Source organism: Poecilia mexicana, unplaced genomic scaffold (assembly GCF_051168715.1).
Source record: "Poecilia mexicana isolate PSO_F unplaced genomic scaffold, ASM5116871v1 scaffold_3, whole genome shotgun sequence".
NCBI classification, from domain to species: Eukaryota; Metazoa; Chordata; class Actinopteri; order Cyprinodontiformes; family Poeciliidae; genus Poecilia; species Poecilia mexicana.
In genome coordinates, this window is record NW_028263372.1 from 4815806 (window position 1) to 4843193 (window position 27388).

General features: G+C 39.5%; 2 protein-coding genes across 2 annotated transcripts; both read left to right on the plus strand.

Moving 5' to 3' along the window:
* Positions 1 to 4806: 4806 nt before the first annotated feature.
* LOC148160131 (cytochrome b-c1 complex subunit Rieske, mitochondrial-like) lies at positions 4807 to 7537 on the plus strand. Its single transcript, XM_088004074.1, has 2 exons — positions 4807 to 5071; positions 6619 to 7537. The coding sequence occupies exons 1-2, from the start codon at positions 4822 to 4824 to the stop codon at positions 7227 to 7229; spliced, it is 861 nt and encodes a 286-aa protein (XP_087860200.1). The 5' UTR covers positions 4807 to 4821; the 3' UTR covers positions 7230 to 7537.
* Positions 7538 to 19604: 12067 nt separating this feature from the next.
* LOC106930654 (uncharacterized) lies at positions 19605 to 27356 on the plus strand. Its single transcript, XM_088004075.1, has 7 exons — positions 19605 to 19776; positions 19994 to 20130; positions 22021 to 22073; positions 22162 to 22545; positions 22826 to 22948; positions 24068 to 24158; positions 24238 to 27356. Exons 3-7 carry the CDS (start codon positions 22034 to 22036, stop codon positions 24563 to 24565), a joined length of 966 nt encoding a protein of 321 aa, XP_087860201.1. The 5' UTR covers positions 19605 to 19776; positions 19994 to 20130; positions 22021 to 22033; the 3' UTR covers positions 24566 to 27356.
* The last annotated feature ends 32 nt before the right edge of the window (positions 27357 to 27388 follow it).

Here is a 27388-nt window from a genome sequence, read left to right on the forward strand (position 1 = left end):
TCCCTCTGCTTCAGAGTCTGCAGTTACCTGACGTCATTGATCTCACTTGCCATGGGACTCTACCTGTGGCCCTTCATTGTGACCCCATTCAGTCAGCCAAGGTTCCTGCCAGCTCTCCTCCCGTTGCCCCGGCTCACAGAGGCGGAAAAGAGCCACAACAGCCTCTAATCATAGCCGCTTCACTGTTTCTGCAGTCTGCAGAGATGATTATGTCTTTAAAACCAGAGAGTGGAAAAAAATACAGAACAGTGTGTTCAGTAAGAGAGAGATAGAAACATGCCATATGGTCAACTTCCATCTCTCACATGAAATATTTGTGGAATAGTGGATTTACACTTCTTTAAAATCCTAAAACAAAGATCTAATCCTCAGCTGTACAAATTAGCTTGTTAGCTAGATAATGTTAATGTTTATTATGTCATGTTTGCCAAATATGTCATGTTTGCCAAAATATGATTTTAATAGTACAGTCATAAAACATACTGCCGTTCACATATACATATATTTTATATCTCACATATTGCAGATTTAATTTGTGGAGAATGTATGTGTGTATATGGAAGAATATATGTATATGAGAGAAGAATGTGAATGTGATGAAATATGTGTGTCTGAAAGTGTCCCTCAAACCATGAGGGATATGTCAAACCATGTCCCTCATGGCTTGGCATGAGGGACATGTAAGGCCCCTCATGTCAAACCACGTAATGACAACAGTCATAGTGACAACAGTGACAGAAGCTACTTTTGCCATTTCATTTCTTCATATCCCTGATATTAAGAAAGTATTTCTGTCCATACAACTTCCTGTTTGCTGCATATTTCCTTTTAATTTTAACATTCTTTGTAAACTCAATAGAATGATTGTGCATGAAAATCGCAATAAATCATCTTGGAGTTTGTGAAATACATATATGAACTGTTTTCTTATACATTGTGATCCTTGTGTTTTGCTTCGTCTAGGGGCCCTGACAAACAGGGGGCCCTCCACAATTTATTTTTTGTTCATAGAAATAAAAATAAAAAAAACACCGGGGCCCTGTCAATTACAAAATTAATCATACTGTATTTTCAAAGATTGTTTTTAGCAGTAAAAATGTATTGTCCCCCCTCCCAGATCAAATAACACACATCCTTATTTGCCCTGAACACCCCCTATCTTCGTTAAATGGTTAGTTCCTGCTTGGAGCGGTTGAGAGTGACGTCAGTGGAAGACACGAACAATTATGGCAGTTACTATGCTGCTAAGAAAAGTTCTAAAATCAGGTTTTCAAAACAAAGAGAGGGAGAGAGAGAAAAAGGCAAGAGTGTTAATTTATAACCCAGTTTTTCTCCAAGAGAGGTGAGTAGACTGTGAGATTATCAACCATTTAGCATAATTAGCTTAGCTACAGACTACTGTTTGCCTCCATTTCACTAGCATTTAATGAATTAAGGAAAGAATTACAAACATATTCATATATTTAACTTGTACCTTTTACCACTTAACAACATATGAGTCAGTCAGCCACAGCTCTAACCCACGTCCCTCCTGACCCGTCCTCTCCTGAGTGAAATTAAAGCTGCAGTTTGTCACTTTTATGTAAATATATTTTTCACATATTTTTTAAAACTGTCATTATGTTGTGACAGTATGGTGTGAGAGGTAATCTGTGAAAAATCTATTTCATCTGCCTTCTCCCAGTGCTAGAAAAAAACAGTAAGTAACAGGAGAGTTTTAGTGCTGTCAATCACTATCTCATGTGGTGCTGCTCATCCTTCCTCCCCCTCGATTTGCGCAGTGCTGCAGCTAGCATAGCACAGAGCTGTGCAGATTGAAATTGTGAATGCTCAGTTTAGCTAGCATAGCTACCAATGACGGCAGATAAACGGTTCTTGTAATGATAAGTTGTTTCTCCACCATCAGCACATTTAGCAGTGAGTGAATGAGGCTAATTGACAGTGATAAGAGCATCCTAGTAGTTCTGATTGGTTGTTTTTGGTCAGAACGGTGCATTACTTTAACCAGCAATAGTAATTCAGGAAGGAGCTGGAGGAGATTGATTGTTTTCACAGATTATCTGTCTCATAACAAACTGCTACGACATTGTGACAGCTTTAACAAATATGGAGAAAACATATTTTTTTATTAAAGTTATGTACTGCAGCTTGAATAAAATACAACTACATAGCATTTTCGAGAAGTCTGGATTGCTTTATGTGCAGCTGCACATTGCTTTTGATTGTTGCTCGTGGGGAGAGACATTTCAGTAATCTAAAACTAAGAAAAAGTTAAGCAACCTACTTGCATACTGGATGTGGACTGTTGGATGTTAAAGTCATGAGCAGTAAATATTGTGCTAATTATCAGTATTGAACAAGCAAGGCAGATGCAAGCCTTTAAAATTGTGACGCTTTTTATGGGTTAAATAGACTCAAAAAATTGTAACAGCAGCTGCGCGGGGGGCCTAAACAAATTTTTTGTCAGGGGGCCCACAATTCCTGGCGGCGCCCCTGATTGCAGCTGTATGATTGGCTGATGCTAAACTGTTCAACAAGTACGTCCTGACCATTTCATCTAGAAAGTACATTTTAAAGCTTTACACATCTTTAGAAGGCGAAAGGAAAAACTAATACTGGAACATATTGAAAAGTGACTTCAATTCAAATTCAAAAATACTTTATTAATCCCAGAGGGAAATCTAATTTTTTTCTGTTTCAAATTTTTACATTTAAATAAAACAATAAAGAAGACCTGTATTTTCTGAAACTGAGCATAAGTACAATAAAACATGCACTAAAGTAAGCTTGTCAAGTCATAGGTCGTATCAGCAACTGCTTTAAAATCAAATAAGACTGTTGCAAGTGATTTAAAAAAAACTATCAGCCATTCTCAGGAGATAATCAGTCACTTTAGGAAATGTTGAAAAATACATTTTGTCTGTATAATAAATTTCTCGTGGCTCTGGCTCAGGCCATTAGTGTAATTAGAAAGTCAGCTTGCATTAAATTGATATGGATGTATTGCCTGGGGACAGCAGAGGAAAGCAAGTGTGTGTGTGTGTGTGTGTGTGTGTGTGTGTGTGTGTGTGTGTGTGTGTGTGTGTGTGTGTGTTTCGTCAAGCAAATGAGGATAAAATTTGGAGTCGAATATGCAACAGTCACTAATCAAAAAACAGCATTGGTTCGTGCATGAAGCACACAGCAGCCATTGTTACATGGAACGTTAAGTTTAAATGGAATAAGCTCCATCAAACACGTCATCGTTGAACATCTGCTGGACTTGGATGAACCATTAATGAACCACTGCCTCGTTAATGGTGCTTGAATTGTGGGAGAATTTACTATAGTCTGTCAAAATGACAGTAAATAATAAAGAAAAGCAAAAAATTGACACATGGAATTAAACATCTATGACAATACTTTTATTCACCTAAAGTCAGCCAATAGATGGTACAGAACAACAAAACCACTGATAAAATAACAAAAACAGACAGTTAGAATCTGAGTTAAACAGAAGAAGTCACTTCATGTAGTTACTACTACTTGCAAACAGAATTCGGTAACACTTTATTTGAAGGGGTGTGCATAAGACTGACATGACACTGTCATAAACACGACATAACATCTGTCATGAACATAAAGAAGTCTTTATAAATTTTTATGACAGTTGTCATGAAGTGTCATTCGGTAAATAATGACACTTTTAATGCAAAGTTGCTCTAAAAGTTGCATTGAAAGTCCATTAAAAGTGCCAACTTTGCAATAAGTTATCATAATTTACAAAATCATGCAAAGTTGGCACTGTTAATGAACTTTTAATGCAACTTTTAGAGCACCTTTGCATTAAAAGTGTCATTATTTACCGAATGACACTTCATTACAACAGTCATAAACATTCATAAAGACTTCTTTATGTTCATGACAGGTGTTATGTCATTTATGACAGTGTGATGTCAGTCTTATGCACACCCCTTCAAATAAAGTGTTACCCAGAATTCTACCACATTATGTCCCAGAAGTGTGGAATCATGTGAGTTGGAATTGAATCAAATCGCAAATTTAATAACTTCAGTTTCAAACAGATTCCAAATCAAGTACAAAATTTCCTGATTATCAATCAATGCACTCAAGTTCTGTTTATTATTCAGATAGGTTAATTAATTTATTTAATCTAAGGAAGCCCAGCAGATTCCATCAAGTCATCGATTTACCCAGCCCTAGTAAGGTAAGGTAAGGTAATTCTATTTATATAGCACATTTCCAGCAATAAGGCAATTCAAAGTGCTTTACATTAGTTAAAAGTAAATACAAACAAATACAGTAGTTACTATTCTCTTCACATTAAACTAGATTACCTGAAATTTGAGGACTGGGGTAACACTGAAAAAGTACCAACCACTGAGCTTACATGTATCTTACCTGTATATGATTTTATGAGACTGGCTTTATCATGAAGTAGAGCAAACAATGTCAATGTTATTTGTATAGCACATTTAAAACAACCCTAGTTGACCAAAGTGCTCCACAGTTTACACCAACCATCACAACATAAGCAAAAATTAAAACAATAAAAATATAGCACATCTGTATTAAACAGGAAAAAAAGGAAAGAGAAATCAAGTGTGAGACAAACAGAAACTCAAGTTGTATTAAAGCCGGTGAGAACAGATGTGTTTATGAAGCAGTAGTTTATCTCAGCTCCGGTTGTTGTTCTTCCAAATATGCTTCCCTCAGTAATAACAATTTGCTTACAGACCAAAAAAATAAATTAAAAGTCATCCAGTGGACTTCTTTTTGCTCAGTGTTACGTATTTGGTCACGTTAGCTAGCAGAGTGCGCATGCGCGGTGCACAAGGTCGTCTCAGCAGTAGCGTAAGCATGATGTCCCTAGCTGCCCGATCGGGGGCATTTTCCCCTTATATGCAGGCTACAGCTTTTGCTGTGGCCGGGCCTCTGAAGCCTCTGGTCCCGGGTGTTTTTGTAAAAGCAGAGAAGTTTCTGATGGACCCAAAGAAGCCGTTCCTGTGCCGAGAGACGCTGAGCGGTCAAAGCCCAAAGACAGGCCCTGCTGTAACTGTTAGCATCAACGGTGAGTGCTATCATTGGCTTTAGCTTAGCTGGCTCACAGTTGTTTAAAAGGCAAATTCAGGTGTATGTTGTATGAGAAAAAGATTAAGTGATATCATAATCAGTTGATAACAACCAATTATTGATTGGCTTTATTTCAAGTTGAAAGCTGGCTTTGCTGTGTTTGTAGCTAGCCACCGGTTAGCGTCAGCGCTCTGAGCAGCTTCACTTCTAGGTTAGTCTTCACTTCAGTTAGGCTATACCAGTTTAGCTTGATGTGACCCGATGTTCTTTCCTCTCTGTAATAGTAACACATTAATAGTTATTAAATAAGTTGTTTCTGTGGATATTCTAGATGCATTCCAGTGAATTCTACATGTCAATAGTACACATTAGCCCAGTGTTTCTCAAGCATTTTCAGGCCGACGACCACTTAACCCATTTAACAAACAGTCACGAACCACCTAACCTAAAATTTCCCAGCGATAACACATCTTAATATATGATGCAACCTGAAATAAAAATATTAGCTTCTTAACTCACATATTGCTGTTTTCTTTGTTCATCCCACTGAGAAGAGTGGTGCTGGTAAATGTGACAGGCCACAACAAAGCCATGAACAGGTCTTCTTGGGTATTTTGAGTTATTTACAGATTCTGAAAGTATGGAGTCTAAGCTTTCCAATGATGTAAAACACGTGGAAATAAAAAAAAAATAAGTTGTTCTTTACTACCAAGTGTTATGTGCATTAATAACATTTAGGGTTATTTGTGATTTAGAATCACAGTTAAAGAAAAATAGACTAGAGTTGCTTTAACAGAAACAAAAATCATTTTCTGCATCATTAAATATAAAAATAACCCACCCATTTATATCAGTTGTATTTATAAATTGTATTTAATTTATTTAATCATTTAATTAAATAAAAATAACAGTAGCTGTAGACATATAAGCAGAGCACCATTCACTACCAAACAAAGTCATAAAAACAAAGAACAGTTCTGAATAACTGAGATGAGTCCTAGCCTCACCGCATGGAGTCGTTCAAAGGAATCCAGTTGCTAGTGAACGACACATCAACGATCAGCAGCTATAACTCAGCTTCCTATTACCAAGTAGTCCTGGAGTTGTTTTTTTTCCCGGTATCTGAAGCTTTTCTTTTGAGTGACCCGGTTATAAGCCAGTTCTCCGTCATTATTTTTAAACACAATCTTTTGGTATGCTAGCTGTAACGTTGCACTTTGTGCTCACGTCACGTCAAATAAATGGTCGTTTAAATGCAGTACCTCGCGGACCACAGTTTGAGAAAGATTGCATTAAACATACTGCCACTTTCACACACATATATTTCATATGTAATCAGTGATTGGCCAGAAAACTACAGTTGATGCAGCCCTAGTCTCACAGAAATGCACTAGAAAATAATTCATGTTGATCTCTTGTTGTGGAAAGTTATTCCATTAGTTTTTATTTTTTAAGTGTTCCTAAACAGAGGACATTGAATCTGCAGCTGAAGTAAGGATGCTGGGTGTGCTGGCCTGCTGAACTAATGACAGACTGTTTTTGCAGGATGTGCCGGAGTCCGGTTCGCCCACACTGACATCAAAGTCCCAGACTTCTCTGACTACAGACGTCAAGAGGTGCTGGACCCCTACAAGTCATCCCAGGAGAGCAGCGAGTCCCGGAGGACCTTCTCCTACCTGTTCACCGGGGTCACTGCTGTGGTCGGCGTCTACGCCGCAAAGACCGTGGTGACTCAGTTCGTCTCCTCCATGAGCGCCTCCGCCGACGTTCTGGCCATGTCCAAGATCGAGATCAAGCTGGGTGACATCCCTGAAGGGAAGAACATGACCTTCAAGTGGCGAGGCAAGCCGCTGTTCGTCCGCCACCGCACCGAGAAGGAGATCGAAACCGAAGCCGCTGTCAACCTCTCGGAGCTGCGGCACCCAGAGCTCGACAAGGACCGGGTGGTCAAGCCCAAGTGGGTGATCGTCATCGGCGTATGCACACACCTGGGCTGCGTGCCCATCGCCAACGCTGGAGATTTTGGAGGTTACTACTGCCCCTGCCACGGCTCGCACTACGACGCCTCCGGCCGCATCAGGAAAGGCCCCGCCCCTCTCAACTTGGAGGTCCCATACTACGAGTTTCCAGATGACAACACGGTGATTGTGGGATAAACGTTCCCAGTCAGAGAAAGGCTGAGCTAACCCAACTGGGAGCAACAAGACTTCAGTTCTCCATGGCAATATTTGTCTTTAATTTCATAACTATAAATCATCTCCAGTTATGCTAAGATGTGGAGGCTGAAGCTGCTCTGACCTTAGCTCTGGTTATGCAGCTGGACACTTGGAAGATGCCATCCTGTTTGCTTCTTCTCATTGGTTGAATATGATGTAAATGTAAATTAAACCATAGCTTATCACATGTCTTGCTCCATCTCCTGTTGTGCTCAAGTGTGCTCAATAAAGATTTCTATTTTATTTGACCTCTGAGAGTCTGCTGAGCCTTCTTCAGAAAAGAGAAACTTCAGCTGCTTCAGAGCCGCATGGTTCTGTTCACACACCACGAGTTTAAAGGCCAGTGTTATGTAAAATCCACGATTTTGAACTTTATATGAAGTTATAAAGTTATTCCCTCATCAAAAACGTAACCTGGATTGTTGTCTTCATTTTCTTTTTTTCATGCTTTCTTGAGAAATCCTTTAATCTCTCATGGTTACCCTACTTGGCTCCTTCAGACTAGTCAGCAGCAATTGGCAAACACTTGGTGGAACTGGTCTGCTGAGCTCATCATATATTCATCATATATTCTACTTCTCGGTGCAACGCTAGTTAAAACATTGAGGGTTAATAGAAGAAAGACGCGATAACTTCCTGAAGGCGGAGATTCAGAAAGAGCTGGAGTTTTTAAAGAGACAGAAGCCCAATTTCAACACATTAGATTGAAAAGTCAAATGTCTAAGTCATATTTGACAGCATTTGTATCACAACTGATGTAACATAGCTTCTTGATAGTTCTATAGAATTACGCTATGTGGCTGGAAAACATAATACTTCCCCTTCAGGTGACCAAAAAAATTAAAAACAAGGTGTGTTTGCAATGTTGGAGACTTCTAATTGAAGCCACGTCAGGCAAATAGAATGCCAGACCAGGTGTAGCTTCTATGGAGATAAAAAAAAAGAATGAAGAGAAAAAGTCAACAGTTGAAATTACAAAAAAAATATGAGAAAGTGAGGAAAAGTGGTGAGTTTGTCCTCCAGCAGCCTAAGCCTGTAGCAGAGAGTTCCTCCATTAAAGCTCTTTGCTGTGGAAGAAGCAGAAACTGACAATCTTTTTCAGGGTGACAGCTGGAGTTCAGATGGAGTTTCAAGTCTTACTGAGGATGGAGTTGAGTGGGAGAAGAATCCAGGGTTCTGTTCTGGGAGCAGTTATCTGACGATGGCTCTCTATGGTTACAGCCTTTTCATTCTCACACAAGCAGCAGCTGATGGCGTGCAAAGCTCCAGCAGTCTCATTCATGCTGCCAGTCAGAACCACTGATCATTCCCCTGCACACACTGCAGCCTGGAAGCATGACAGATTCACCGTATTTCTCAATGTGTAATCACTTTTTAATCATGTTCATTCACGCCTCTGATGCCTCTGGCCTCATGGTGACAGAAAAAAAAAAAATTCTTATCCTATAAAAGTACTTACAGAACACACTAAAGAGACGTTATCTATCCTGACCAAAAGTTGCTGTGATTGGAACATAACCTTAGTTTAATCATGTGCAAGATGAAAAACAGGACATGTTGTGTGACATGTCTGTGTTGCATGACAAGCTTGAAGGCTAGAAAATGTTGGACCCAGAAGGAGGTGGTTGGGTTTCCTTCAGTCAACTGAGTTCTCTGTAATATTCCTCTCTGTGCAGCTTTTATTCTCCTATAACTTTTACAGTTACATCCCATTCATCCACTCTATCTCGACACTATCAAGGCATTCCGGAGAGAAATCTGCTGTCTAGTGTCAGAAAGCTTGCTTATGGGTCTTCCAATAAGATCAATCAATCAATCAATCAAATTTTATTTGTATAGCACATTTCAGCAGCAAGGCATTTCAAAGTGCTTTACATAATTAAAATAAAAACAGCATGTGACATTGAATAAACAGTGAGAAAGAGGAAGAAATTTAAAATAAAAAACAAAAAGATTAAGAAAGATAAAAACATTAAACCCACCCCCTTTTTAGGACGTCAGTTAAACCTTGTTTAACTGGGACTCTAACCCTCTAGGAATTTAGTCAAACACACCATTTGACAAGGACTCCAACCTCTAGGTTTTTCGGACTTTAGTCAAAATGTTGTTTGACAAGGATTCTAAGCTCTCGGACTTTACTCAAAACGCCATTTGACAAGGACTCTAACCTCTAGAACTTTAGCAATTTTAAAATTCACTTACGTTTCTGTCGTTATGGTAAAATTCATTTAGGTTTCTGTGATTATCGTGTTAGTTGAAACATCGTCAACTGGGACTCTAAACCCCTTAGGACTTTAGTTAAACATCATTTAACTGGGACATTTTCCAGGGGGGCTTTACATCATTAAAACATAGACAGTGAGAAAGAGAAATAAAAAGAAATTAATAAATAGATAAAAAATAAAGATAAAAACATTAAAAACATCGAAGACATCAAAACCCACACTCTAACCCTAATTTAGCCATAAGCAACTCTAAACAGGTGGGTTTTAAGTTGAGATTTAAAGGCACCCAGTGTTTCAGCTGTTTTACAGTTTTCTGGAAGTTTGTTCCAAATTGTTCCAAATGCTGCTTCTCCTCGTTTTGTTCTGGTTCTGGGGATGCAGAGTAGACCAGAACCAGAAGATCTCAGGGGTCTAGACGGTTGGTACAACAATAACAGATCTTTAATGTATTGTGGTGCTAAACCGTTTAGTGATTTATAAACTAACAACAGTATTTTAAAGTCTATTCTTTGAGCTACAGGGAACCAGTGTAGGGACTTTAAAACTGGTGTTATGTGCTCTATCTTCCTGGTTTTAGTGAGAACACGAGCAGCAGCGTTCCGGATCAGCTGCATTTGTTTGATTGATTTATTAGTCAGACCTGTGAAGACGATGTTACAGTAATCAATGCGGCTAAAGGTAAACGCATGGATGAGTTTCTCTAGAACGTGCTGAGACATAAGTCCTCTAAATCCTGGAGATGTTCTTCAGGTGATAGAAGGCCGACTTTGTGACAGTCTTAATGTGGCTCTGAAGGTTCAGGTCAGAGTCCATCACTACTCCCAGGTTTCGGGCTGATCGCTGGTTTTCAGTTGTAATAACTGAAGCTGTGCATTGATTCTAGTTCACACCTCTTTAGGTCCAAAGATAATAAATTCAATTTTGTTTCTGTTCAGCTGGAGAAAGTTTTGGCACATCCACACATTTATCTGATCTAGTGATTGGATGGGTTCAGAGTCAGCTGATGACATCGTGATGTAAAGCTGTGCATCATCCGCATAGTTATGTTAGCTGATCTTATTTCCTGTTATAACCTGAGCCAGTGGGAGCATATAAATATTGAATAAGAGGGGTCCTAGGATAGGATTGAACCTTAGAGTACCCCACATGTGACCTTTGACCTCTCTGATGAGAAGTTTCCGATTGAAACAAAGAAATCCCTGTTCTTTATGTAAGATTCAAACCAAATGAGCACTGGACCAGAGAGTCCGACCCAACTCTCCAGTCAATTCAGTAAAATATCATGGTCAACAGTGTCGAAGGCTGCACAGAACCAGCACTGTGGTTCTCCCACAGTCTGTATTTATATGGATATCTTTGAACACTTTTACAAGGGCCGTCTCCGTGCTGTGGTGAGCACGAAAACCAGACTGGAAGGAGTCAAAGCGATTCATTATTGTTAGGAAGTTATTTAATTGTTTAAAAACTGCTTTTTCAATAACTTTGCTGATGAATGGGAGGTTGGAGATCGGCCTGTAATTCTGCAGTAGTGATTTGTCTAGATTGTTCTTTTTTATCAGTGGTTTGATAACTGCTGTTTTCAAAGCCTGGGGGAAAACACCTGAAGACAGCGATGAGTTTACTATTTGGAGCAGATCATTAGCAACGACAGGCAGGACTTTCTTAAAGAAATGTGTGGGTAGAACAGCCAGACAGCAGGAACTGGAGCTTAATTGGCTTATAATTTCTTCTAGGGTTTTATAATTTAGTAGTTGAAATTGGGTCATTGTTCCTGCATTTGTTTTGTTTGGGCACAGCATTGGTACTGGCTTTGGAGTGGATGTGCAGATTAGTCCTCTGATCTTTTGAATTTTCTCTGAAAAAAAAAACTGGAAAACTTGTTACAGGCGGCATTAGATTGAAATTCAGGTGGTAACGTCACAGGAGGGTTTGTGAGCCTGTCAACAGTAGAAAATAAAGCTCGAGCATTTTGTTTATGACATCTGCAAAGAAAGCCTCTCTTGCATGTTTTAGTGTTGTGTGATAGTTACGTAGTCTTTCTTTGTAGATGTCATAATAAACATGCAGTTGAGTTTTACGCCATTTCCGTTCAGCCCTGCGGCAGAGTTGTCTTGCAGATTGAACTGTTTGTGCATTTCTCCATGGAGATTTCTTCCTACCAGTCACAACTTTCACTTTAATGGGGGCAATGTAATCAATGATATCTGAAAGTTTGCACTGAAAATCATCTACCAACTTATCTATGTCATTATAGCTTAAGGGCGAGGAAGAAGAGTAGATTTGATTAAATGTTTCTGCTGTGTTTTCTGTGAAAGTACGTTTTGTGATAGAAGTGGGTTAACGGATAAAGAACTATCAAAGATAACAGCAAAGTGATCCGACAGGGCGACATCAGAATGACAGCAGAGAGCCGTGCAGAAACATTGGAAATATTCACACCCTTACTGATAACCAGGTCCAGTGTGTGTCCATGAGTGTGTTGCTTGTTTGACATGTTGTGTTAAACCAAAACTCTCTAATATATTACAGAGCTTTTTTGCCCCTCGGTCTTGGGGGTTGTCAACATGAATGTTGAAATCACCGACAATTATTAAACAATCATAATCAATGCATATGAGAGATAGAAGTTCATTCAAGTCCATAAAGAAATTTTCCACATATGTTGGAGTTTTGTATAAAGTTAGTGTCAAAGTTCGTTTGTGGCCTTTTACCTCAATTCCAAGATACTCAAAAGACGTAAAATTACCGAAAGAGATTTTACTGCAGTTCATGGTGTTCTTAAATATTGTGTTTTCAATATTTTTTGTGTTTTCTATTCTCACTTAAAAAATTGTATGTAGGAGGCGCTGATTCAATTAGTACGATTGCTTCATTATTGTCATTCAACCATGTTTCTGTCAGAAATAAAACATCAATATTATGCTCGGTGATGAAATCACTAATTAATAGAGCTTTAGCACAGAGAGATCTGGTATTTAAAAGAGCCAGTTTAAGTGACTTGGAGGCTGAAAGTTCTTCAGTCTGTGGTTCCTTTAGGCAAGGGATCAGTCTGAGGTTTGAATTAAGACTGCTGTTTTTTGTATGTCTGTTTTTTGTAACTTTTCTTGTAGTAATCCGGACATGTAATGTCCTGCTATGTGGTGCCGGGGGGCCAGACAAATTCTGGAGGAAGATAATATCTGGACCCTGGTCTCAGACCTCAGAAACCCAGAGTGCTGGATCCTCTGGGAAGTCAGAGGCAGGTGGCTTAGATGAAGTGAGGTCTGCTATGTTAGCGCTAAGGAGAGTTGTGCCGAGGCGAACCTGTTGATCCATTCAATCCGTAAATTTGAGAAACTGGTCCGGAAGACATTTCTTCAAAGGTATCTTGTGAGTGAGTGTAGGAGCAGAGAGGGATGGGGGAAGGAGGAGGAGAACCAGTCATTCTGTCCCCAGTCGATGTTTATCAGTTTGTTTTGGGACACTTTGCTTCTGATAAGCGGAGGGTTCCATCCTAGTCAGACATCCTTGAGCCTGTTCTTCTGAAGTGATGATCACATTGTTGTTCTTGTTGACAAAATGAAAAATGTTTGCAGTGAGCAGCTTTATCCCATGTTTGTTAAGTTTGCGTCCGCCTCTTCCAAAGAGGTGAAAGCACTGCCAATAGATCCAGAGGTTATCAATGAAGGTCACTGAGCTGGCAGAGCAGGTTTTAATCAGCCATTTGTTTATCATGTCCAACCTAGAATGTTTTTCATCTCCTGTTTCAGAATCTCCGATTTTTGCTTTGCCAGATCGTTGGCTCCAACATGCACAACTAAAGTCTCAATGTTTGGCTGATCAGTGGTTAGAGAGAGCACTTTGCGAGTCAAATCAGATACAGTGTCACCAAGAAGAAAAGAAACCACTCTCGTTTTCTTGGGGTTGCAAACATGACTGATTCCATTTACTGTCTCATCTCCAACAAGAAGCACTCTTGGCATACCTTTCGTTTTCCTGGTGGTCACTTTGTCCTTCGGCGCTTTGGGGGGTGGATGTGTTGGTCTAGCCTCATTGTTGATGTTTGAAGGTGGGTTTTCACTCCGAGGCTCAGGCTGGAGTGCAGAAAATATGTTTTTCAGTGGGATTCCCACAGAGTCGGAATGTTTTGAGGCTTGGGCTGGTCGCTTTGTCCTTGGGAGCGGGGTCGGTGGAGGCGCTTTGGTTCCAGCTGCTTGTTTGCTATTCTTTGGCGGAGGAGGAGTTGACATTGAAGGTGGGTTTCGGCTCAGAGCCGTCCACGCTGATTCGTCCAGGTGAGGGGTTCTCCCCATTAGTCGTCTCATGGGATCCGCAGTGTGAGACTTTTGTTTTGGCTTGGCGCCCTGAGCGATCCAGGGCGAGCTGCTTTGTGCTGGGCGTATGACCTCTCTGCTCATTTGAGGAAGAGTTGTTTCATTCCCACAGGTAGCGTTGATCTCAAAGTTCACCTCCAGCCGTTGAATCTTCATTTCTAAAAACTGAAGTCTTTGTAGAATGCTGCTAATGTTCTTGGGGTCGGACGGGGGCATTTTGCCCTAGTTCAAGTTGGAGGTGAAGAAAAGTAAGGTAAAAATAAAATTGAGAAAATCTCCCAGTCCTTAGGTTTGGAGTAATCCAGTTATGATGTCTATAATGTAAATATAATTATAAAAATTGTGACTTTAAAAATAATTCACAGGCAAAGTTATCAGTAAGGACAAGAGAGAGCAGGATAAGCTGATCCTCCTTCAGCTGCCAGAGAAAACAGCCCAAGGCACAGAGCTAGAAACACAGAAGAATAGCTAAACTGTCTGATGTACTGCAAAACTTTGGTTTAACTCTCCATTTTGGACACCCAACACACAACCGAGGACACACTTGATTATTAGTAAGGGTGTAAATATTTCCACGGTCTCTGTAATCGATGTCGCTCTGTCTGACCATTTTTCTGTCATCTTTGAAAGTGTAATTTTCATCGACTCACTCAGTCATAGAGATAAACAAAATGTTTAGGGAAAGCTCAACTATGACCTTCAATCACGTTAACTCTACCTTGATCCTTCATAATGCAGCTCAGCTGGTCCATGGTTTCCTTTTTAAAATTTCAGACATCATTGATTCCATTGATCTCAATAAAGAGAATATTGAATCTGGCATGAAGAAATCTCCATGGAAAAATATTCCACTAGTAAGAAGTGAAAGAAGCCATGATGGATGGGCTGCAGAAAACTGACTCCAGGTTCAATATGAAATCTACAAGGTACATATATAAAGAATCTTTAAAAAAAAGTTGTGTGCCTAAACATTATTTTATCAATCAAATCAAAGCAGTTTTTTTCCTGCATTGTTCCAGATTACATCAATTTGAGAGGATCTTCAGTATATCACATTTTATTTATGTTGCATTTTATAACAGTGAGAAATGCACCAAAGTGCTTTTCCAGTAGTTCAGGGATGAAAATGAGAAAAGAAACCAAAATAAATAAATAAATAAATAAATAAAATAACATTAGTAGAAACAGAAATGACAAACTACTTCAATGTACTAAAACCCATTCTAAATAAATGTCTTAAGGTCAGCTTTGAACAGACAAAGGATGGATGGATGGATGGATGGATGGATGGATGGATGGATGGATGGATGGATGGATGGATGGATGGATGGATGGATGGATGGATGGATGGATGGATGGATGGATGGATGGATGGATGGATGGATGGATGGATGGATGGATGGATGGATGTGTTTCTGTCTGCTGTAGCAGAGTGCTGTAGCGCTGCCTTTCCTCATGACTGCCCTTAGAGCTTTAGAAAGCAGTCAGGTGTGACTGTGGAAGGGGAAGGGGGTAATCTCTCCCATCACTTGAGGAAGAGCAGAGTGGAAGCTTCATACTTGAATCCACAGTGACAGCTTTGCTCCAGGGCAGAGAGCCGTGCAGTATGACCCAACTCCTTTTTCTCTGGGATTCTTCTGCTTCTCTGACATCTCTTGTCATCTCTGCTCCACTACAGATCTTTTCACTTGTCACGGCTTTCAGGACGGAGCGCCACTGTTAAAGGTGAGTGGGTTATGCCAGGAGGTTCCCAACGGCTGAGCCGCCCTGTTGGCATGCAGCTCTCTTAAGTATCCTGTTTCCCATCAATTCAACTTTTGCTTCCTGCTTTCATTTTTATTTTATTTCATGAATTCCTCTGGACACATTTAAAAAAAAATCTTACTTACTCAATGAAGTTGCATGTGAAGCTGCTTTTAAAATGATTTACAGCCACAAATAAAATTCAGTTTTCTTATTTTGTGTCAGATGTTCTGCTTCTCCACTCTTTTTTCACTCTTTAGATCAGGAGTGTCCAAAGTGTCCAAAGTCCAAGATGCAAATTTGGGCACCTAGTACAAGAATTTTATATAAGTAGAGACTTTCTGTCTTTAATTAGGACAAGATTATCACAAACAAGTAAAATCTTCTTAGAATAGAAAATATTGGCTATAACACAAAGATTTGTCTTTAAATAATATTTTTGCTTTTTGCATTCTTTTGAAAAACCAGTGACTTTTACTCAAAAGCAAACTTTGCTTCACCCAAATCTGCATTTAATTAATTGAATAAACTTGGTAAATACAGCAAGCATTTTCAAAGAAAGAGTGACATACATAATTCTTGATTTTATTCATAGGGATTGATTAAATTGTGTTCTATTTTTTCTAGTTGAAATAATTCTTAATAAGGTAAATCTGCAGAACTCTTTTTAAGTTTTGGATCTAGAATAATTACATCCTTTTCCAGCAACAAATCTGACTACTTTATTTGTTTAATTTAAGTATAGCATATTTAGTTTATTGTTGAGTGGGTAAAAAACTTTTTTAATTTTGGCCCTCCAGTCCATTTGACTCGATCATTTTGGCCCATGCGACACCCCTGCTTTTGGTTAAATGATGCAGAAAGTAAAATGAATGCAGCAAAACACATGGAGGATAATTACTATCTCTGTGCAGCGATGCGCAGCTGCAGACCAGGTGATCCACAGAAACTGAGTATCCCTGAGCCAGTCATCCTGGCTGTGACCTCCAACCTCTCTCTGCCCTGACCCTTACTAAACACTGTACACTCTTAGAGCAACAAAATCTCAAATATTAATAAATATTCAAACTGTAATCTGGGAAGTTTAAGAAAACAGCATAATGTTCTGAAAAGGTGGAAGCTGGGAGAGCTAGAGGACAGTTGAGTCTCTGACATGGGAAATGAAACAAGACTGTCCTGCTGCAGACTCCACAAGTACAGTGAAACAGACCGGTTAGTCAGGTCTTATCAAGATGTGTGGTACGCTTACTGAATGTAGCTCATCAGTCTATCTGATGATGAGTGAGTACATCAGCTGGGATCCATCTTTCACAGCAGCTAGCCTGAACTGCTGAGATGCCAGGCTAGCTGCTGTGAAAGAGTTTAAACCCTTCAAGGCCTTTCTACTGTGGTCTCGCTGTCATTGGGTTGTAAACATAAACAAAATGTAAGAATATAAAACATTTAGTTTTGACCAAATATACTTCATTTCCTCTAGAAATGAAGTTCTCTGCCAAGGTTTCGAAGGAGCAACAAGAACCCTGGCTGGTTGGTTGTTTTGTGTTAAACAGCCAGCCTCAGTGTGTTTAATGTGAAAGCTTTCCATGAATTATGCATTAAACACTCAGTGTAGTGTGGAGTCATTTCAGCAGCTTCATAGTGTCCTTCACCCTCCTCAGCCCGATTAGTACATATGAAGCTTCACATCCCAAACAAACAAGTGAATGAATGACTCAATAGAATAAAGCTAACAGCTCAGTGGCTAACAGATGAAGGTCTGTCTGCTGCTTTGGTCTGTTAGGTCACCACCTAACACACAACCTGTTTTTGTGTTTTTGCAACACATTGATGCACATAAGGCGTATTTGCTATTGTCAAAAGCCACAGTAAATCTCAAACATTGTTGTCATGGAAATGAGTGACTTCTGGTTTTATTTTGGTTTTTCAGCTCTTTATTTGTCAGGGTCTTTTCTGTTAACACCATAGATTGTTTCATCCACTGTCTGCTGTGCAGGACAGTGGGCATGTCTTTGTGGGTGCACGTGTTATATCTGCAGCGCCTTCTTGTGGCCATTGAAGGTTACAGCACCTTGCGAAAAAAAAAAAAGAAGAAGAAGCAACAGAACAGCGATTTTTATTATTGTTAGTATTTTTTAAGGAGAATTACATCCATCAAAATCAAAAAGGGTCTAGCAAATGTTTTTGGTGTAGTTTATGTTCTGTATGTTAAGGCAGATGGTTCAAGTAATGATGCTACACAGCTGATGCTGCTCACCCTGGAGGCTGAGATAATTCTAACTCTGTGTCTGATGTAATCCAATCACCCACACATTCCAGTTGATCCTAGTTAACAGTACATTAAGTTCAGTTTATTATTCACATGAGTTAAAAAGTTTCTATTTAAGGAAACCCAGAAAATTGTATTGAGTCAGTAACCTGCAGCATCTACTCCTTCTGGACCAACACACAGCAACAATCAGCACAGCCATGCCTCATATAGAGCATGCATGTAGTGACAGTGGAGAGGAAACACTCACCTCTAACAGGAAGAAACTTAAAGCAGAACAAGAACCTGGTTCAGTACAAGTGGCCATCTGCCATGACTGACTGGAGGTTTGAGAAGACAGAGCAGAAACACAAGAAGAAACAGATTGAATCCCCACTTCCACTTCCTGGCCACCCTGCAGCTCCCCTCTGGTTCAGGCCTCACACTTCAACACCTCACAGCAGCTACTCTGATCTGACCAGGATCATCCTCCCTGTGATGGACCGAGCAGTTAAGGAACAGCCAGGCACCGGTTTAAAGTCAAAAATAGTTGTTTTTTATTTAACCCAAAACAAAACTTGGGTAAATAATAGAAAAAATGACAAAAAATGGGCCCATAAAAGAGGTCAAAGTAACAGACATCAACTCAGACCAACTCAAATAAACAGACCTAACAAACAAAAAAAGGGGAAACTTAAATACTGGCTGATCAGGCCACATACAAAACACCAAGGGGAAAATACACAAAAACCTAACTGAACTAACATAGAAAAATCCCATCCCCCCTCCCCCTCTGGATGATGAGTAGTGGTATGAACCAATTTGCAGTCTCAGCTGGCTTGCTCCACCCCTTCTCCACCTCTCTGCTCTCCTGAAGGATTGGAGCAGCCAGCACGGAGGAAACTCAAAAACCAAACAAAGGTTACATCAAGCAAAACACAACAATGTAAACTAAAATGTGCGCACTTGTTCTAGAATACAATGTGATGTGTTGCCTTCTAAACAAAACCAATTACTCTGTAAATTAAATCCTAGACATAAAGAAACCCAAATATAAGTGGGGTGAACCTGTTTGTAGTAAAAGTGAATGTGAACCTGTTGCGTGTGGTGAAAATGAATGTTACCACATTTGTGTGGCTGTAACTGCAGCCATCACACTCCCTCCTCCATACTGAATCTCCACTCTAAGCAGTAAGCCTCCTCAGTTCACTTCCTTCCAACTTTCACCTCCATATCCACACCCTTTGATAGTTCTCCCCACTGAACCCAGAGAGCTGAACCTACCATCACTTTCTACAGTCTTGGTTATTTGTGAATAAATCCTTTCCTTTCATTCTGCATTGGATTCTGCATATATTGGGTCCTTTCGTAACGTTAACAGCTGTTTTGGTTTATTTAGAGAAAACATATTATAACCATGTTATTCATTCATTTATAAATGTTTGGTGGTTCGAAAAGGTGAGAAATTAACATTTTTGGGTGGAACACCAATAATTACCCTGAGAAACAAAATCAGCTCAACAGAGCAACAGTGACATCACAGCCCTAATCGTACGGTCCACTTTAACTCTGTAACATTTCTGTTGGTAAAGAAATGCTGCATAAGCAGTAAGACATGTTTTGTTGCTTTCTGTTAAAATACATAACAGTATAATATTCACATCTTTTCATTCATACAACTATTAGTTTAATTTAAAATGAAGGTTTCAGATTAATTTTTAACAGCACAGACTAAAGCCGCAGCCCAACCTCAATGGCATAAAAATCAAATCCCTTAGCAGTTAATTGTATGTTTTGTGCTCTGCAGGAAGGGATTTGACCGATGAGTCATTTACCTTCACACACACAGGAACCAAGGCTACTATGAGGCTGTGCAAGCAGTAGCCATATAACAAGGTCAAAGACCTGAAGGATCTCACTGAACTTTGTTTTACAGGCTCTGCAGGAACACATTTGTTAGGGTGAGTTTATGTTTCATATCACGTTTAGATATTCTCAATATGACAAGGAGAACTGAATTGGTAAAGCAAACATGTAGTGATCTATGAGCTTGTTAGACAAAAATGTAAAAGTTGAGACAGTAAACATCTTTGAGTAGCTTAGTTAACAGAGAAGACTTTTTGGAGCTAAATAAATGTAGCTTCCTTCTGCGTTTCTGAATCTTCACTCCCTCATCAGGAAAACAAGCAGAGTGCAGACTCCTCCCCGTGACCTTTGGAAAATCTTCCAAAGTTGTTAATTCTGTTGAGTACCTGCTGAGTTACATGTTCCCTCCTCCTCATCTCAGCCACAGACGCAGCAGAAGTCAATCCACAGTGAGTACAAAAAAAAAACAAACAAAAAAAAAACATGTAAATTTCAAGCAGATCAGAGCTCCGGGGAAGGAAATATTTGCTACTTTCTGTGTATTAGGGGATGTTTTTGTCCATCTGTTCAGTGTAGGATTCATCCAGAGAGGCAGAGTTGATCCAGCTCCAGTTTTAAACTGCTGCTTATTAACTGTGAATATAATTTCTGGTTTATACTAACAGGGTATTTACACTAACAGTGTAGTGGGTTTTGCTTTTCATAATGCAGGAGGAAATGGTTGGAAGGATTGAACATTGAAAACCATCCTACATCAGTTCATCTGTTTCTTCTTGTGTCTCTGCTCTTTCTTCTCAAACCTCCAGTCAGTCATGGCAGATAGCCGCTTGTACTGAGCCCAGTTCTGGTTCTGCTGGAGGTTTCTTCTTGTTAAAGAGGAGTTTTTCCTCTCCACTGTTTCTGTTTTTTGTGAAGTGCCTTGAGACGTCATTTACTGTGAATCGGCATTATTTAAATAAACTGAATTAAATTGAACCACTTGGTAAAATTGTAAGTCCAATAATAATTGGCAGCCATGAGAAGATATGGCATTTCTTTTGAAAATCCATCATAAACAACAGTCAGGTTAGCACTAATTTTCCCTGCTGTGATAGATTACAAACAATGACAAACAATACAGTTTTGTTTTTTCAATACGAGTTAGTGCTAATATTAACAAAATAAGGGCAGGAGATGGCACACCATGAACAAATTTGTAATTGTATATTCTGGCAGTCTCATAGCTCAGTAGGTTACAGTTTCGTAATGTTGCAGTGGTGATACTGTCAGGTACTTCTAGACACTTTATTGCCAAGTAACTGAAATGTGAACTGTCCATTCTTGCATAATTTGGCTGCCTGCATTGATAAATGTGACCAGGTGAAAATAATTTGTGATTATTTTCACAAATTATTTTGTGAAAATAATATAATGTCCACAGTCTGACTAGACTGTGGACTTTTTACCTGGGATTTAAAAATTCATTAAGATTCAATCTAAACCCAATGATTCTGAAACATCCCACTCAACATTGGATTCAGTTCAGTTTATTTATATTGCACCAATTCAGAAAATATCGACTTAGAGAAAATAGTCATTTCAGTCCAATCATGCAGATATTCTGACTGATTCCAGTTATGCTGGATCTGGTTTAAAAACAAATTTTCTGTTTTTGTTACATGAAGCGTTAACAACCTTAATCTAATAATTCTATGTGATGTTAGTCTTTCCACAACTTGTGTCTTATTGTAAACGTATGGAAAATACTCTATCATCTGCACATGTTTTGTTATTAGGATATGCAGTAGTTATTAGGACACTGAGGTGAAAGATAATTTATGCAAAGGGAAAGGAGTAATGGTCCCAAAATACATTCTAGTGGGACACCTGTGGACAAATAAAGGGGATGTGTGCAGCTACTGATTTTAACAGATTATGATCAATTAGATAAATAAGTTTCTATTAATTTTTGGCACCTGATGAGAAGTTGAATCCGTAAGATTTTACAGTTTATACAATCAAAGGTCTAAGTCATATCTAGTAAATATTTGACTCTCTTTTAGATATTTTATTTCACAATAAAACAGGGAAGAAAACAGTGACCTTAGCATTGCCAGGCAGGCTGAATATGCAGAGAGAGTAGATCAGTATCTTTATTGATCCTCATTCAGTGAAAAGTCATATGACCACCAACTATGATAAAGATCATACCACCATAAATTCTTAGATGAGATGGAGATACAGATTACCATCTCTGTTAGAACTGCAGCTGCTTTGGCTATTCTTTAAATGTGACTACATAAATCCAAAACTGTAAAAGATGGTAGAAAAAGTTCCTTCATTTCTGTGTGTTCTTACAGTTCTTTATCAGAAATGCTTGACTCTTGGGTATTCCTGCTTCTCCTTGTCCCAGGTAAATGATCACTTTGTAAAACAAAGTAGACACTGACACTGAGTTAGCATCTATGCTTTTAATAAAGTCAACCTTTTGACCTCTGCAGGGGGGCGGATGTTTATGATCCATAACACGCAGTATGGCCTGTGTCTGGAGGAGTCGGCTGGCACAGGTCACGTTCTCCTGAAACAGTGTGACCTGGACTCTCAGGCTCAGCAGTGGCTCTGGATCAACCAGGGCATGCTGATGTGTGTCGGATCCTCCAGGTGTCTGTCGGCTCAGCAGGACCATCCGGTCCAAACCCAGGCCTGTCCAAAGTCAGACCAGGAAGCTCCAGAGCTGATGTGGGACTGTAGCAGTAACAGACTCAGCAGCAGAAACACGTCCTTACTGCTGTCCACCGACGGCCAGCATGTGATTCTCACAAACCGCCTCAAGCACTTTGAGTGGAAATCTCTTGATGAGGTGGACGTCTGTAAGAAGAGCCTTCGTAAGTCTGAATGAACCAAAGCAGATCCAATGAGGTTGATCTCAGAAATATTTGGAATATAAAGGCAGCAGCATCATTTCTTTGTAGCACTTTCTTGCTACAAAGAAAGTGCTGGATTACTTTAAACAGCAAAGTAATCCAGTAATACTTTCTCACATGTAAAAGTCATGTCAATAATAATTGTGTATTAAATTATTTGCAGACTTTGATGTAACAGCACAGTAATTGATCTGTTTCTGAAAACCAAAGGATTTGCCATGTTCCTGTGTGTTCCTCTCAGGGCTCCGTAGAGCATCAGAGGACCAGGACCTGTTAGACGATCCGGAGGAGGCAGCAGACGGGATGAAAGACAAGATGGAGGAGAAGAGAGAGTATTTCCGCTGGTTCTACCGTACCGAGAACCGTAAGCACCGCCGCTTATCATAAAAGTTATAAAGTCCTTCAGCCAAATGTGGTTCAAGTTAAAATGTTTGGTGAAATCAGAAGCTGAATCTGAGTCTTTCACACGTAAAAGCATTCTACTAAAGCTAAAGTATGTAACTTTTATAGAAAAAAGTGCTTTTACATATTTGTTTAAACTGCCACAATATTGTGACAGCATATTATGAGACAAATATGACTCAACCTCCTCCATCTCCTCGTAGTGATCCTACAGTCATGTAGAAAGACACCGCTCAGTCAGAAACAACCAATCAGAGCCAGGAGGTGGGTCTCAGTGCTGTCAGTCATGCTCGTGTACATACAATGTGCTAATGGCAGAGAAACAACTGTTACAGGAAAACTGTTTATCTGCTGTCATCAGTGGCCATTCTAACTAGCCTGAGCGTTCATGATGGCTCCACTGTGGTGGACCATATGGAGGAGGCAGAGCAGCTTGAATTTTTCACAGATTGTATTTTTCATATTGAACTGTCACAACATGGTGACAGTTTTAGCTAAAGTGTAAAAAAAACACCCAAACTTACATGCTTATCACTAGCGGGTCCACAAGGGATGCTGGTGCCCATCTCCAGCAGACAACAAGCGAGAGGAACACTGGGAGAAAATACAAACTGCATTTTAAACCAGGACCTTCTTTCAAGGCAACAGCTACCAACCGCGCCACTGTGCAGTTCTGTAAAAGTTATATTTTTTAATTAAAAGTTACAACTGCAGCTTTAACATAAGGTCAGTCCTTATGTTAAAGGACTGACCTTTAACATAATCAAAATTTCTTCTTATAAAGAAGAGAATTTGATTGTAATAAATTAATATTTTAAAAACTAAATTTGACAACACCTACAGTGGCCTCTCACTTTGAGTCACAGAGCATATTTTCCCATCTATTTGCCAGCATAGAAACACAGTCAGCAGCAGATCATGTACTCCAATGAGGGGGAGGGGAAAAGATTTGGCAACTGAGAGCAGTGGCGTGTGTAATTTCTGTGGACCAACATTATTTCAGAAGGTTCTAGCTTAGCTAGGTCTTGACCCAGTGCACATATGGCATAACTTTGTGATTATGTTCTTTTCTGTCTTGCAGCAGCTATTTGGACATTTGTGCTTCTGGTTCTGGCTTTTGTCTGTTTGCTCATTGGGTTTTTGCTGCTGGGAATGGGAGCCATGGCCAATAAGTAGGAAATTACACATCAAATCAACAAAGGAAAACATGTCATGTTCCATTTTAAGGGTGTTCTGCTTCATCTTCAACAGGAGCAGAAAGAAGATAGCTAAATACAAAGCCCAGGCATCCCTTGTTAAGAAGCATGAAGGCGAAGAGCTTCAAGTCGTTTCTGCTCTTCGGGATAATGGAACATCTCCGCTGCCCCAGGGTCACACATCATCCATGTCTGAAGGAGACACAAAGGAACTAAAAGCTGGGGACATTGTGGTCACATGGAAAGACAGCAACACTTCCTGCTTGTATCCAGATCATGTTGTAGAGGAGAGACAGGAGGAGCTGGAGAAGGATCAGCAGGAGAAAAGGGAGGAAGTGTGGCAGGAACGAGAGGCTCATGATGAGGGGAGGATGACAGAGTGAATACTGGTCTGTCCCTCAGCTTTTAAGTTACCGTATTTTCCGCACTATAAGGCGTACTTAAAAACCTTCAATTTCCTCAAAAGCCGACAGTGCTCCTTATAATCCGATGCGCCTTATATATGGACCAATATTGAGCCACAACAGGTCTAGCAACTACGGTAAGCAGCCGCCGACTTCATTTTCACCCGTAGAAGAAGAAGCGCACGGTGCATGCTGGGATAGTTGTCAGAATGCTGGTTTGTAATCTATTAATAAAGTTTGACTGACCTATCTACCTACCGACCATCTAGAATCAGGTTGTCTGCAGGTCATTTAGCACCACGTTCTCCACGAACATGCTGTGCGCGAACGGAGAAGGGTGACCATCGTCCGGCCATGCCTCTGCCCAGTCGCGGAAGGCTCTCCTCGCAACCAGAGTCGGACTGTTTTGTTGACATTCCGTTTAGTGTAGCTCCATCTAGTGGATGCATAACGTAACTCCAGCCTCTACTGTAGCTTCTATTCTATGCGCCTTATAATGCGGTGCGCCTCATATATGAAAAAAGTTTTAAAATAGGCCATTCATTGAAGATGCGCCTTATAATCCGGTATGCCTTATAGTGTGGAAAATACGGTAAGTTATCCGCCATTAGTTGGAACAATAGACTTTATTTGAGAAATATTCATTTAGATATAAAAACAATACAGTAATAAAAATACAGTTTTTATAAATTTAAATAAAATATTGTCACATGGATGTTGCCATATTCGTTACACTGCAATGCATTCTGGGTAAATGACGTTTGCTTGGTCCAGTTGTGCTAACTCCATCCGGCTAAAACTGCAATGAGTAACATTAAGACTTTTTAATTTGAATTGGAGTGCGTTGAAATTGAAGGGAATGTAGAAAATCACAAGAAATAACGAAGAGGAGGAGAAACAAACAGAGGAAGAGGACAGGGTTGGCTGAAGAAGTTGGTCTTTATGCTTCTTCAGCATAAAGAAGAAGTCACCTAGGTGTCACCTAAATGACAGTAGGTGTCATTTATTTTTTATAAATGAAAAAATAAATGACACCTACTGCTGCTCAGACTGTGTGATCTAGTAAGTAGTTGATGTGCTCTGTATCAGGTCTGGTCTTCGGTTCGGTGTCAGGTCTGTGATTTCACATTTAGTACCAACAGCAGTAGTAATAGCTTCCTTATCATTTCAAATAGCTTCCAGCGCTGCTTGTCTGATGTTTCTCCCAGGGTCTTTTTGCTCGCTAGCTGGCAGCGGGATTTAGGTGCTTTGTGGATAAAAACTGTTGGCACTACATTTGGTTTTAGCTTGTGAAGGTAACCTGCTAGATCCTTCATCAGTTTTGCTCATACAAATGATTCAGTCTTCTGGAGAGAAATGTTGGGGGCACAAATGTGTCCTTCAGAAGTTGTATTTGGCTCTTTTCCACTGTGCTTTTTTTCATGTGGGAAGCAAAGCAGACTCACCTCACTACTTTTTTTTTAATTACAGCCAACTGCGACACAGTGTTGCACTGTCTGAAATTACACCAGTCAAATGCAATATGATAAACAACAACTCGGGTTAAGTTAGCCTTCCTGTGTTTACTCTTAGATTCCCAACCGCATCATCAACCCAGCAAGGTGAAAAAATGGCAACCTCCATGGGTGAAAAATATAATGAAAGATCTAACATTTTTGAAGTAATTATGGCTTTTTACATATCACAAACTGCAATTTTTGAGTTAATAGGAAAATGCAGGACATGTTCAACTAATCGTGGACTACTTTAACGTTTCCTTTCACTTAGATTTAATGAACTACAAAGCTCTAAAGATGTTTTTTCAACAATCATGTGACTGACTAAATGCTCAGTACTCTTTGATGTGAACTGTTAACAAACCTTTAAATCCCTTCAACCTCTTCTGTTTCTGTCTTGTGAAATCTTGACCCAATGATGACTGCTGCAACAAGCTCACCTGAAACCACTGCAGGTCTTAATCCAGCCAAGGTGGTGTATGCATCAGTCATCCGGTGAGGTTCATGACTCCTCTGGAGCAGGCGTACAAGTATTTAAAACCCAAAATAGAAGCTTAAATTTAAATTTAGCTGATATTTTGGCCTTAACTTAAACATTTAGTTGTATTAAAAGCTTTCAATTGTGCTTTAATCAATTAGCACTATAGCAAGAACAACAGAATACTATTTTATATAAACTGAAATTAGATTTTTTTTTTTGGCTGATTCCTTTTTAACTGAAATTTAAAATGATCTCACTACGTTTTTAATATAAAATCCATGCCCACAAATATTTGTGTCACTTTTGTAAAAATTGCCCATTTGCCTTCATTTTTAAAAATCTGGCAGCTTTAATGGAGCTGATCAGCACAGAGTAGAATCGTTCAGGAACAGTTCTATTCTCACCGAGTGTTCTTGTGATTTTCTTATTGTTTTCAGCCTTTTTAATTTATAGAACACCTGCTGCCCTTTGCGTCTATTTGGTTCAGCACCTCACCACCATCAGTGCGACATTGTACTTTCTGCCACATCTTATTCATTTTCACTGCTCATTTGTGGCTGATCAGAAGGATTAAATATGTGTTTAATATGTTAGACTATGAAACAGCAGCATGTAGAATTAAACATGTATATTGATAATATATAGACAGTAATGTTCATGCATCAGCTGCCTGCTTCATTCACTCTGTGACACAGTGCCTCACCCTTCCCTCTCTTCCTCCATGTGTTTGAACAAACAATGTTTCAATTCAGCAATTTTGATAATAAAATTGTTTAAATTATTCATAAAACAATCGAATAATCAATTTGCCAACATGACTTGGGC